We start from the raw sequence: 11,497 nt of genomic DNA, 5'->3' as shown, positions 1-11,497 counted from the left end.
CACACAGATCCAACCAGGTCACAGCACCTGAGTACGTGTTCCTCATCTCTGAACTCGCTGGAGAGCAGCGATTCGCCTCTATTGTTGCCAAACGACTGGAGAGCCTGGTGAGTCACTCATGCACATTCTGCATGCTAATGGATGTCAGTTTTAATTTTGTAAGCCTAATTGTTTCTTTCTCAATTAGGGGGCTTTAACACACGGAGACAGAAGGGCCACAGAGACGAGAGATCTCAGCCGATTTAACTTCGACAACAAAGTAAGATTGGATTACACGCACTGTCGGTAATAAAGCTGCAGTCCATAACTTTTGGAGATCTAGCGGTTAATAAACAGAACTGCATGCATCTTGGGGAAGAACATTGTAGCCTGAGCTGCTTCTCTCTGTTTATGTCTATGACGAGCCACGCAGTTACTGGGCTACTCAGCAGTGGTACGACCCGAACCAGTCTAAAATAGACAAAAATGCGTGTACATTCGTGATGTACTCGCTCATTATATCATTTTTGTACATTTTGAACACAAAGTTACGGACTGCAGCTTTAAATAGGGTTGTTGCCAGTCTTATTCGCTGATGTCTTTTTGTACATCCACAGTATGGCAGAAACGCTCTGGAAATAGTCATGAAGTCTATTGTCAGTCTGGACTCTCCTTTAGTGTCTCCACCCGGTGACTTCAATGGGGATTTCTTCAAAGGTATAGTTGAATGTCTTTTGACTATAGGAAAGTCACTGGGAAACCATCAAATTTAACTTAAATTTGCAAACAAAGTCGGCGGTCGCGTTGAGCCTTTTGACAAGAGGAAAAGGCTTCAATAGTTAACCAAAGCTAACGACTGTGGTTACATACATCTTCCTAAACTCTATTTTAAAGGTTTAAGAGCTATACGTGAAGCAGAACAAAAAACGATGAGGTAACTAGGCTGTCTTAACAGGCGGAAATTTGCCTAATCTGCACGCAAACTTACCGTGGCTCACGGGCTTCCTTCTGCACCAAAGCATTACAGCAATCGATTTTTAACAAAACAAGCCTACTCAAATGTATCTAACCTAACTATTTTCACTCGTTATTGTCTAAAAAAAAAACAGACAAGAGTTATGCAATGATAGGCTTAGCTGCTACTGGCGCCAGTAGCGTTAGACAGACCCTTTTTCTCCCATAAATAAAACCTGCTACTTGGGGTATTTTACATGCGCACACAGTGCCAACTTCGAGTCAGCAAAATAATAATAAAAACAATAATTTAATGCTGGTATCCAAAACATTTATTTCAATTCAAGTATTATATTAGATACATTTTAAAACAATGCACACGTAAAATAAGCCTATAATACGTAGACATTTAAAATACATCAATAACTGATATCATAGTTTAACACAGATAAAATCAGAGTTAAGGCTTGCTTTACGTGTTGCTCGACGAGGATTTCTTATCGTTGCGACGTTCAATCCTGAGGAGACAAAATGCCGGATTATGCCACGTAAGCTCCCGCCGCGGAGTGAAGAAGAGGTGGAGTTACGAGGATTCTCAGACAGTTTAAGTGTCCAATGGAGTTACGAGATTTGCTCTCAAGCTATTTTCAACACTTTAGATTGGTTAATAATTTGTAAAAATAACAGAACCACGTGGGGACTGACCAATAGCATCGATTTGTGAAAAAATATGAAATTGACCAAATTTGGCCCGACAGCGACGATATAATTATTAAAAAATTCTTCTTTTTTTTTCAGAAATCCGCAATGGTTTAATCGGAGTGGGGCTGATAAATGTGGAGGATAGATCTGGTGTTCTCTCCCTAGACAAAGGTGAGAGATTTTCAGTCAATTTTATTCTCAGTGTTTATTTTCTCATGAAATGTTGCATGTTTTAAGACCCTGTAAAAAAAAAAAAGAAGTCGTCTTTTTCTCATGTCACATACCTTTTTCTTTTAATAGACTACAACAACATTGGGAAGTTCCTGAACAGGATTCTTGGTATGGAGGTCCAGCAGCAAAACGCACTCTTTCAGTATTTCTCTGACACTTTGAGCGCTGTCATTCAGAATGCCAAAAAGACTGGAAGATATGACATGGGAATTTTAGGTAAGAAGGTGTTTTTAAACATGACTTGAGTCTCAAAGATCTAATGAAGAGCCCAGTTTTTCCATTTCTGTGTTGAAAAAATCTACTGGAAACAAATCTCAGAGCTAAAATTTATTTCAATGTGATCTTCAAATGAAGTGAACACCATTTTAGGACTTTAGGATTAGCTGTTTTTGTTTCCTTTTTCAGTGTGAATATTGTTTCCTTGCAGATTTGGGCTCTGGAGATGAGAAAGTAAAGAAAGTTGATGTAAAGAAATTCTTGACACCAGGATATTCCACCTCAGGGCATGTGGAGCTCTACACAGTATGTTTATATCCATACTGAGAAACAGATATAATGCACCTTTATGATGCCTTTAGTAGTGTTTGTGTATAGTCTGTTTAGTTGGCTAATGTCTAATAAATGTGTCTTCAGGTGAGTGTGGAGCGAGGAATGGCATGGGAGGATGCCACGCATGTCTGGGCTGACCAGAACGGACCGGATGATGGTTTTTACGTGCAGGTGAGGCCTTTTTATTTATTTTTATACACCCCTCTGCCAATTCACTCAACTACTAAACCTAACCATTTTCTGTTTCATCTCAAGGTGCGGAATAACAAGAAAATTGCCATCCTTATAAAGGAAGTCAATCCCAGAAAGAGACTCTTTATGGTGTACAGACCAAATATCGGAAAACAAGTTAAGCTGGAGACTTACGCTGACCTCAAGAAGAGAAGTAAAAAGGTATTACATCACTGCTGTTTATAAGATGCAGTTTTATTGCGTTCTCAATGTTTTTGGTTCAGCATCAGTCAAATTATAAACTTACCAGCCATGAATATAGTTTTTTTTTAATCTGCTGTATTTATGTATTTTGCTTTAGCTCAGTCAATATTTTTATCGGCAGACTGCACTTAGGGTGTTCGATTTGCCAGACACAAACACAGTTTTATCGAATCATTCGTCGTCAATAGTGGTTCACATCCACAATCTAGTATGATTGTTCATATCAGCCGCGAACTGTACGGTTCACATGTACCGTACCCCAGACCAGCCTTTTTATAACGACTTTGGTATGGTTTGTGGGTGCGCACCCAATTTTGGAAAACAGCGTTCACATCATCCAAATGAACCAAACTCTGATGTCAATTGAACCTGTGTGAAAGCAACCTTCTGTCGCTAGAAGCAGCTTGTCTCAGATCAAGCAGCTCCTCAATGTAGCAAAGATCCCACCCCACAAAAATATCCAAGCGTACATTCATATCTGCTGAGATGCACTTGCTTGTAAAACTCCTCTACAGCAGATGATCCACTTCTTAAATTTGATCTTTATAGGTTTAACATCAGCATTGCAATCACCAAATGAAGCTCAGGCTTCCTAGATTAAATCACTTATAAGCCAACATCCACATCAAAAGTTTGTGTCATTTGGTGATTGGTTGAGTGAATGTTAATTTTAGACCCTGTCAGCACCCTGCAGACTATTTCATGTAATTTCTTAAACTTGTGCGGTCTCTAATACTTCTCATCCCAAAATAGGTCCTCTCTGATGATGCCAAGCAGCACTGGATTGATCAGTACAACTGCTCGGCCGATGTCTGCTCGCACGCGTACTGGTAGGTGCTGCTTTCAAGTCACTTCAGAAATGAACATCCAAAAGATTTGCGGAGATTTGTGAATCTCATCAAGTCGGACTGAGTTTGGAAATGTTGTCACAAGTAACTTTCTGTTTGACAGGCGAGGGAACTGTAAGAAGGTGTCAGTGGGGCTACAGTGTGAGATCGGGCTGCGGTGCAGGACATACTACGTCCTCTGTGGCTCCGTGCTCAGCGTGTGGACCAAAGTGGAGGGAGTGCTGGCCTCTGTCAGCGGATCCAATGTGAAGATGCAGATTGTACGTTTGAGAACAGAGGATGGGCAGAGAATTGTGGGTAAGTTGTCAAACAGATATATATATATTTCAAATGCAAGTCACTTGAGTTTAAATGTAAATCTTCGTTAGCAATGTAACATCAGAAAATTATGAGAAAATAAAAAAATTAATACTTTTATTCTGCAAGAATGCATTTAATTGATCAAAAGTGACAGTGATGACTTTATTCCTACATTAATAATTTTTCTTGAGCAGCAAATCATCATATTAGAATGATTTCTGAAGGATCATGTGACTGAAGACTGGAGTAATGATGCTGAAAATTCAGCTTTATAATATATACAGATAGAAAACAGAATTAAATTGTTATAATATTTCACAATATTACCGTTTTTATTGTATTATTGACCAAATAAATGTAGCAAAAGAGACTTCTTCTTTCAAAAACATTTTTAAAAATCTTACCAATCCCAAACTTTTGAACAGTAGAGTGTACATTGTGGTTATAAAAAAGTTTAATTTCAACCCGTTTTTTTTTTTTTTTACCCACTCAGGTCTGATCATTCCCGCCAACTGCGTGTCGCCCCTGATCAACATCCTGTCATCATCAGATCAGTCTCAGCAACTGGCGGTGCAGCAGCAGCAAATGTGGCAGCAACTCCATCCACAGAGCATCAGCCACACCGTCAACACATAGCGTGACAAACCCGCCCCTCACTTTAGGGCAGATGTGGCGTTATAAGCCAGCCAGCCTCCCTTCCTCTTCCGGTACACTGTGAGGAAGACAGTGCTTGTGCCGTATTTAATATTTCAGGGTTCGTGTCCAAAGAGGACTCATTGCCAAAGGAGCTTGCTGGACGAGAGAATCGGAGCTCTGCGCGTCAAGAAAACCGCACTGAGAAAGGGGGCGAAACTGGATGATATTTGGTCAGACTGTTTCCTTTTCACAACCTCCAGTCGGCTAAATCATCGCCTGTGCTTTCCATCGACATGCGTGGCTCTGTGAAGTCACACACACTACTTTGTACACAGGACAGCGCTCAGGGGTTACTCGCAATCGAGTTTTCTTTTTTCATTTCTTGTCCCTCTTTTTTTTTCATTTCATTTTAAACACACGCCTGTCCTCCACCTTTAGCCTTGTGACCCAGCATGTCTTGGCATGACGCTGCCTGTTTACCACTTAATACAGTCCCTGATTTGAAAGCAGGATCAGCTCTGGCTCACCGACGGGCGTAAGAAAGCGGTGTAAACCCAACCCTGAAGACTTTATCAGAAACGTTGCATGGTTTGCTCAACCCTTTGGATTTAGTTTAGTTTATGGAAGCAGGTCAGCGTCTGAGAGGGTTGATGTTTTCGCTGCAGTTTGAGTGTTTAATGCAATTGCAAACTGGAATGACCTTTACAAAAAAAAAGGCCACATCAATCAAAAGCTTTTGCTCTGTTTTTCTATTTCTTGCTTTTAATAATTTAATGTCACACGTGTTACTTGGGCTAATGAGCTCCCGAACCTCATTTCTGCTGTAAATGTGTGAGTTTGAGACACATGCTCGGTCTTCTCTACTATATCTCGATGTATAGTTGCATATCTGAAATGTCATGTTTTTTGCTGAATTGTAGATGTTGCAGCACTCTGAAGACAATGTCATTCATCCTTGCACGAGTTGCACTACTGATGGATCTGTTGTACAAAGAATCTATGGAAAAATTTAACTGACTGCAAGATCTCTACCTCTTGCATATGACCAATAAATCTTGTGGATACATCCATTTCAAAATGTCTTTACTTAAAGGGAACCACTTTTTTTTCTCTTTTTTTTTTTCTTCCGGGGACTTGTGGTATTTGGCTTTCTTTATCAATGTGCTAAAACAAGAAAGTAAGTTTAATCTTAAATCTTTTAATTATTTGGTGAGTAAATATATCTAATTCTCTGTAAAAACAAAAAAACAAGGTCACATTTATTTCAGTGTACAGTTTAATAGCACTTTGACACAGTTAAAAGTACATTAAGTACAAAGCTTTAGAAGAAAAAGACCTTAAATCTAATTAAATCAGGTGTGTTCTCAACTAAACTAAATCCTTTTGGAATTTGATCTTCCCATCTGGTGTTTTTTTTTTTTGGTCACTTTTTAAAAAAAGTAAAAATAAATATCTATTCTAAAAAAAAATCTATTATCATATGTAAATGTACAAGTACTTTACGTCCCCCCCCCCCAAAAAGAAAAGCATTTTTTCGTAAAACACGAAATTAAATCATTTTCCTTCTAGTAAAATACAGTAAAAACAACGTAAACCGTCGTGATAACGAGCAGTGTTTCTTTATTTAATGATTTTGTAACTTCTCCAGTTGCCACGGTGTTGATGGACAACATTGGTACGTTTTTTGTATTAATGATGTGTTAATTGTCTTGAGTTCTTTGTGATGATGATGGACAGCAGTGTGGGTGTCATGAGGAGTGACGCGGCCATATTTGCCGGTGCTCCGCTGTAAACAAAAAGTGTCTGTGAGACGGACGCTCCGCTGATTTTAGGGACAATTTTATTTCTCTCATTTATTATCTCTTCAGGTATGTCTTACAAACCCAATCCCCATCAACACCTTCCGGGAACTTCTGGGAACCAAGGTATGCCGAAAAAGCGGGGAAAACTCCTCGTCTTGAGTGTATTTGATCGAATGTAAGAATTGGCGTGAGAAAGAATACCTGGGGAAAAGCCGTGTGTAGTTTTTGTCCAGTCTGATCGCTACAGGGTCAGATCCTTCACATCCGCCATTATTACTAGTGAAAAAAACGCTTTCCTCGCCTTCGATAGCGCTAAATATCGGCTTGAGGAACATTTTCGGGTTCTTCCCGAAGGGTCCGCGTCGCGCCGTGGCCGGATGGGTTTGTGTGGAGGCCGCTAGATTGTGATAAAAATGAATCCTTTTAGCGGCTAAGATCAAGCCCGTGCCGTTTCCTCCATGATTGTCTCTTGGGCTGTTGATTGATCGGATTCAGACGTGCAGTTTTTTTATTGCTCTTTGGGGACACCTAGTGGCCGACGGTGGTATCGCATGGAATGAGCGTGACGGAGACCGGGGCTAGTTGTCACAAGGGGTTGCATCTCAGTGGGATCGAGACAAAAGGCCAATTACGCAAATGCACAAAGAATTTGTGTGCATCTACACTATCTATCTGTCAGTCTGTCTTGAAATAATGTATTATGCACTTATGTAAATCGTTGTTGTTTCATACCGTCAATGATTTGTATTGTTGTTCACTCCTAACAGGAAACATTCCTTCTCCGTCTTCAATGGCAACAATACAGTCATACAAGCCAATTATAAATGACTTTGGACCACCTTCATTGGGATTCCCACAGGTAGGTTTCATTGTTATTATTACAGTTAAAGTCACCATGAAATTAAAATGTGTTATTATTATAATTTTTTTTATGGAATATTGCAGTAATTATAAATAATTTATCAGTTTTTGATCAAAAGAACTTCGCCTCCCTCCTGCAATAACATCTCGGCTGCATCCGCGATCGCATACTTCCCTACTATATAGTAGTATGTGACAAAAGAAGTATGTCCGAATTCACAGTACTCATAAAAGTGTACCCGGATGACCTACTTTTTCCGGTTAGATTCTGAAGTGTGCATATGATGGACACTTTACTATCCCATGAGGCCACGGGAGAGGATTAATGATGGCAATGAAGTGACGTAACTGACCCTGGTAGGTCACATGATAATGACAACATGGCGAATGTAGTACGTCCAGATTACATTCATAATACACACACTCATACTATATAGAACATACCTTTTTAGCGATTGTTAAGTAATTACTTATTCATTAGAAGTACCTACTCGAGAGAGTATGAGATTTCGGGGGGCGGGGAAACCTGTCACTCACATGAGATCGACCAATAGCAAACCACAACCATTCAGTAAATTCCACACGGACAATTCTTTCTTGTTTTATACTCAGATATACATCACAAGAGGGAACAAAAGACCATCAGTTTCACGCCGACTTTAACTTAAACCATAAAAAACAGTTTCGTTACTTGGAATAATATAAAAATATTAAAAACTATTATTAATGACAAAAAAATATTACTGAAACTAACATTTTTAATTAAAACAGAAAATATAAAAGTAAAAACTCATTCATAATATTAACCATAAAGGTACTTAAAATAACACTGGCAGGTTTGATACTCATTCTGTCATAATACGAATATTTTTTTCACCCAAAAATTATAATTATACCATAATTTACTCGCCCCTCAAGCCATTCTAGGTGTATATGACTTTCTTTTTTCAGCCAAATGTCACAATCAGAGTTATATCCTGGCTTTTCCAAGCTTTATAATGGGAGTGAATGGTAACTGAGATTTTGAAGCCCAAAAAAGTGCATCCATCCATCGTAAAAGTAATCTATACGACTCCAGTGGGTTAATAAAGCCTTCTGAAGCGAAGCCACGCGCTTTTGTAAGAAAAATATCCATAATTATTCAGAAGGCCTTTATTACTTTTATGGATTACTTTTATGATGGATGGATGTGCTTTTTTGGGCTTCAAAATCTCAGTTACCATTCACTCCCATTATAAAGCTTGGAGGAGTTTAATAATTTAAAAAGAGAATAATTAGTTTTTTTTTTTTTGGATGAACTAACCCTCTTACATTGTTTGTCCCCCTTTTATATCATGTTTAGGGTCCAAATGGAAACCAAGTACCTCAGAGTAAATACGCCGAACTCCTCGCCATCATCGAAGAGCTTGGGAAAGAAATAAGGCCAACATATGCAGGGAGCAAAAGCGCCATGGAGCGACTTAAAAGAGGTGTGTGTACAAAATCTTATCAAATCTGCTTCTAAATAAAGAGTTTTATCAAACGCTGTGTTATACTTACACTCAGCAACTCAAAATATCTTTATTTAAAGGTATCATTCACGCCAGAGGGCTTGTCCGTGAGTGTCTGGCAGAGACAGAGAGAAACGCGAGATCCTAGCGCCTCCTTCCTCGTTCTCTCCATGCGGCTGAAAGAACTGTGTCTTCTATACCGTCACACGGGAGTCATGCATGCCTTTCCTTTGAGGGGGATAAAACAATCAACAAGCGGAGCATTTATGTTACGAGTTGCGCTTCTCATCTGTGGTTTGGAGGGAATAAGGCACGGCGCGGAGAATATATCATCTGATTTATAAACGCAAGAGATCTGGAAGAACTGTTGCCATTTTTGAGTTGTTTTTTATATATTTCATTTTCTTTGACCACATAGTATCAAATTAGCATAAAAATGCATGCAACCGGGTTAAACGGTCCCACGTTAGAATCTGCATGGCTTTTACAGGTTAGACTTAGGTATGTGCTTTTAGAAATAGCTCTCAGGATAAGAAGGTATTTTCTCCCCGGACACTCTCATGGATAGCTGAGTTTTCTTTTAAATCGGGGAGATACTCAAAAAGTATTATAGTGATGCCATTACTTTCGTCTTTATTTGTATTTATTACCTTGCGTAATACAATGTATTTTCATGTAAAGACAAAAAAAGGTCACTCTTTGGAATTTTGTATATCTGTCAATAAATATGACATTCATTGTGTATGAAATGCTTTTGTTTATTGTTTTGCAGAAGACTTGTAGTGTACAATTTTACAAAAAGTTAACATGATGATACCAGATTTTATTGTTGCTACAATGGTTTGATGATCCACCTAAACAAGAAATTACAATATTAAAAAAATGACATTTTTGATGAAGAAACCATATGTATTCGTTATGAATCAGTCATTTTTTTAAGGCTATATTGTGTAATTAATGTGAATGTTTTACAAATCAAAATAATGCTGTCATTGATGAAGTATTTTATTTTATTTATTATTAGTTTGTATAGCCATAAAAGCTGGATGTGTTTGAGGCCTCGTGGCCGCTGTGGCTGTGATTACAAAAGGTCAAGAGTATCTGTGTTTGTGTTACGCTTACTCAGGGATTTTCCAGTAAACAACAGACGGCTGTGAAAGAATAAAACCACTATTATGAGGTGAAATAATTATGTAACGTGGAGGCTTCTCGTCCCTGGGAGGGAGTTGACTGTCCTTGGAAAGTGCTAATATACTGCCTTTGATAAAGGGCTGACCATCAATTGGCAGGTTTCCACAATTACAGAAGAAAGGAGAGAGAGATAAGTAAAACTTAATGGTGGGAAACAGGAATTAAGCCAGTTGGTTATTGTGAAATAACAGATAAGAAAGGGTATAAGAATGGCGCACTCGGATGTCCTCCGACCGACTCTTGAGCTTATTAATTTGCAAGAAAGAAAAGACTATTTCCACAACATAATATAGCTAATAAACACAAATTAACTAATGAACTTTGTACATGTACAATTGCGTTGTACAATCTATAACTTTTCATTGCTTATTTTGGTGATTCTTCAGTCGCTTTTCACCTAAAGAAAAAAAAAAAAAAAGAAATTGTAATTTCGCATGAAGAAAATGAAGTGTTTTAGATCCATTGTGACTTTTTTAATTTGTGAAAATATTTTCATGACGATTAGGCATGTTTTCCCCCGCTCAATTATCAGTATTGTAATGAATCCTGGTCTTATTTTTGAGTTCAAAAGTGATTTTTATTTGTATATTAGGGCAAAATAATTTTTTTTTAGGTGAAATAAATGACTTAATTAGGTTACACTTTAATTTAATGTGACATAATTACATTGTACTTACGCAAATAAGCGCTGAGTAATATTAATTAACAACATGTTTTGTTTAGGGTTAGTTACTTGTAATTATGCATAATTTACTGATATTACTACTATATGTGGGTCATTGACGAATAAGGTTTTTAAAAGTGTAAAAAAATTGAATGGAGATATAACTATATTTGAAACCATTTTTTAGTTTACCTAGGTGTTAACAATAAGATTTTGTGTTTTGTACAATCAATTAACACTGTTTTTTGTCATTTTTTTACAAGATGGAAAAAATTTGTCACCAAAAAAGTCATTCGGTTTAACCACTGATTTGAAAGTTAAAAACTGATTTGACATTGATGTTGAGATAGTATATAGTGTGTACCACAGAAGAAATATTAAATAAAATTATCACTGATCTCATAAATGTAATCATTTATTGGACTACTCTAAACACTCCAACATATTGCATATTGTCAAGTAAAACATTGCACAGAGAAAGGAGAAAAGGGGAAATGTAAAAAAAAAAAAGAGCCTTATCTGCTTTATATTTGTATTATTGTAGTTCCTTTAGTTATTAAAAACAATATTATTCCATTTAAATATTTACTATATCGGTTTTACCGAATGACCTTTTGACACTTCAAAATCTTTAAAATACCTTTATATGTAGTAAAATATAATTAAAACCTTTTGGATTCAGTAAAAGAGATCAAGTTGTACTACCTTACATACTTTGGATGTTATATATTTGTTTTTTTTATTATTATTAAGGCCTTTGGACAAAAAAAAATTACCCGTCACGTCATTGACCCAAGTACATTAACGTGCAACTACGTTACCTTAAAATAAAGTTTTACCCTTAATTATTATAAA

The 11,497-nt window shown here is 37.4% G+C and overlaps 2 protein-coding genes across 3 annotated transcripts in view; both read left to right on the top strand.

Annotated features, from left to right (window-relative positions):
* sbno1 (strawberry notch homolog 1) overlaps positions 1 to 5,704 on the top strand; it is a 19,278-nt gene extending 13,574 nt beyond the window's left edge. For both annotated transcript variants that reach the window (XM_084400136.1, XM_084400137.1), the window contains 11 exons: positions 1 to 107; positions 188 to 259; positions 597 to 696; positions 1,732 to 1,806; positions 1,936 to 2,082; positions 2,294 to 2,388; positions 2,500 to 2,586; positions 2,671 to 2,808; positions 3,604 to 3,680; positions 3,802 to 3,995; positions 4,492 to 5,704. The exon at positions 1 to 107 is cut by the window's left edge and continues 6 nt beyond it. In XM_084400136.1, coding sequence (XP_084256262.1) covers positions 1 to 107; positions 188 to 259; positions 597 to 696; positions 1,732 to 1,806; positions 1,936 to 2,082; positions 2,294 to 2,388; positions 2,500 to 2,586; positions 2,671 to 2,808; positions 3,604 to 3,680; positions 3,802 to 3,995; positions 4,492 to 4,634 — 1,235 coding nt within the window. In that variant the 3' untranslated portion in view covers positions 4,635 to 5,704. The remainder of the gene's footprint in view (positions 108 to 187; positions 260 to 596; positions 697 to 1,731; positions 1,807 to 1,935; positions 2,083 to 2,293; positions 2,389 to 2,499; positions 2,587 to 2,670; positions 2,809 to 3,603; positions 3,681 to 3,801; positions 3,996 to 4,491) is intronic.
* Positions 5,705 to 6,354: 650 nt separating this feature from the next.
* cdk2ap1 (cyclin dependent kinase 2 associated protein 1) lies at positions 6,355 to 9,133 on the top strand. Its single transcript, XM_084400148.1, has 4 exons — positions 6,355 to 6,559; positions 7,204 to 7,295; positions 8,640 to 8,766; positions 8,868 to 9,133. Exons 1-4 carry the CDS (start codon positions 6,505 to 6,507, stop codon positions 8,933 to 8,935), a joined length of 342 nt encoding a protein of 113 aa, XP_084256274.1. The 5' UTR covers positions 6,355 to 6,504; the 3' UTR covers positions 8,936 to 9,133.
* The last annotated feature ends 2,364 nt before the right edge of the window (positions 9,134 to 11,497 follow it).

This window comes from Rutilus rutilus (genome assembly GCF_951802725.1).
Source record: "Rutilus rutilus genome assembly, chromosome: 25".
In the NCBI taxonomy this organism is placed as follows: domain Eukaryota; kingdom Metazoa; phylum Chordata; class Actinopteri; order Cypriniformes; family Leuciscidae; genus Rutilus; species Rutilus rutilus.
Note: the sequence above shows the minus strand (reverse complement) of the source record. Positions and strands in the feature narration are given on the sequence as shown.

Excerpts from the sequence above, each read along its gene's own strand:
- cdk2ap1 (XM_084400148.1), top strand. The coding sequence starts at position 6,505 with ATGTCTTACAAACCCAATCCCCATCAACACCTTCCGGGAACTTCTGGG. Across the intron at positions 6,560-7,203 it reads GGGAACTTCTGGGAACCAAG|GAAACATTCCTTCTCCGTCT; the intron begins GTATGCCGAAAA and ends CACTCCTAACAG. Across the intron at positions 8,767-8,867 it reads CATGGAGCGACTTAAAAGAG|GTATCATTCACGCCAGAGGG; the intron begins GTGTGTGTACAA and ends CTTTATTTAAAG.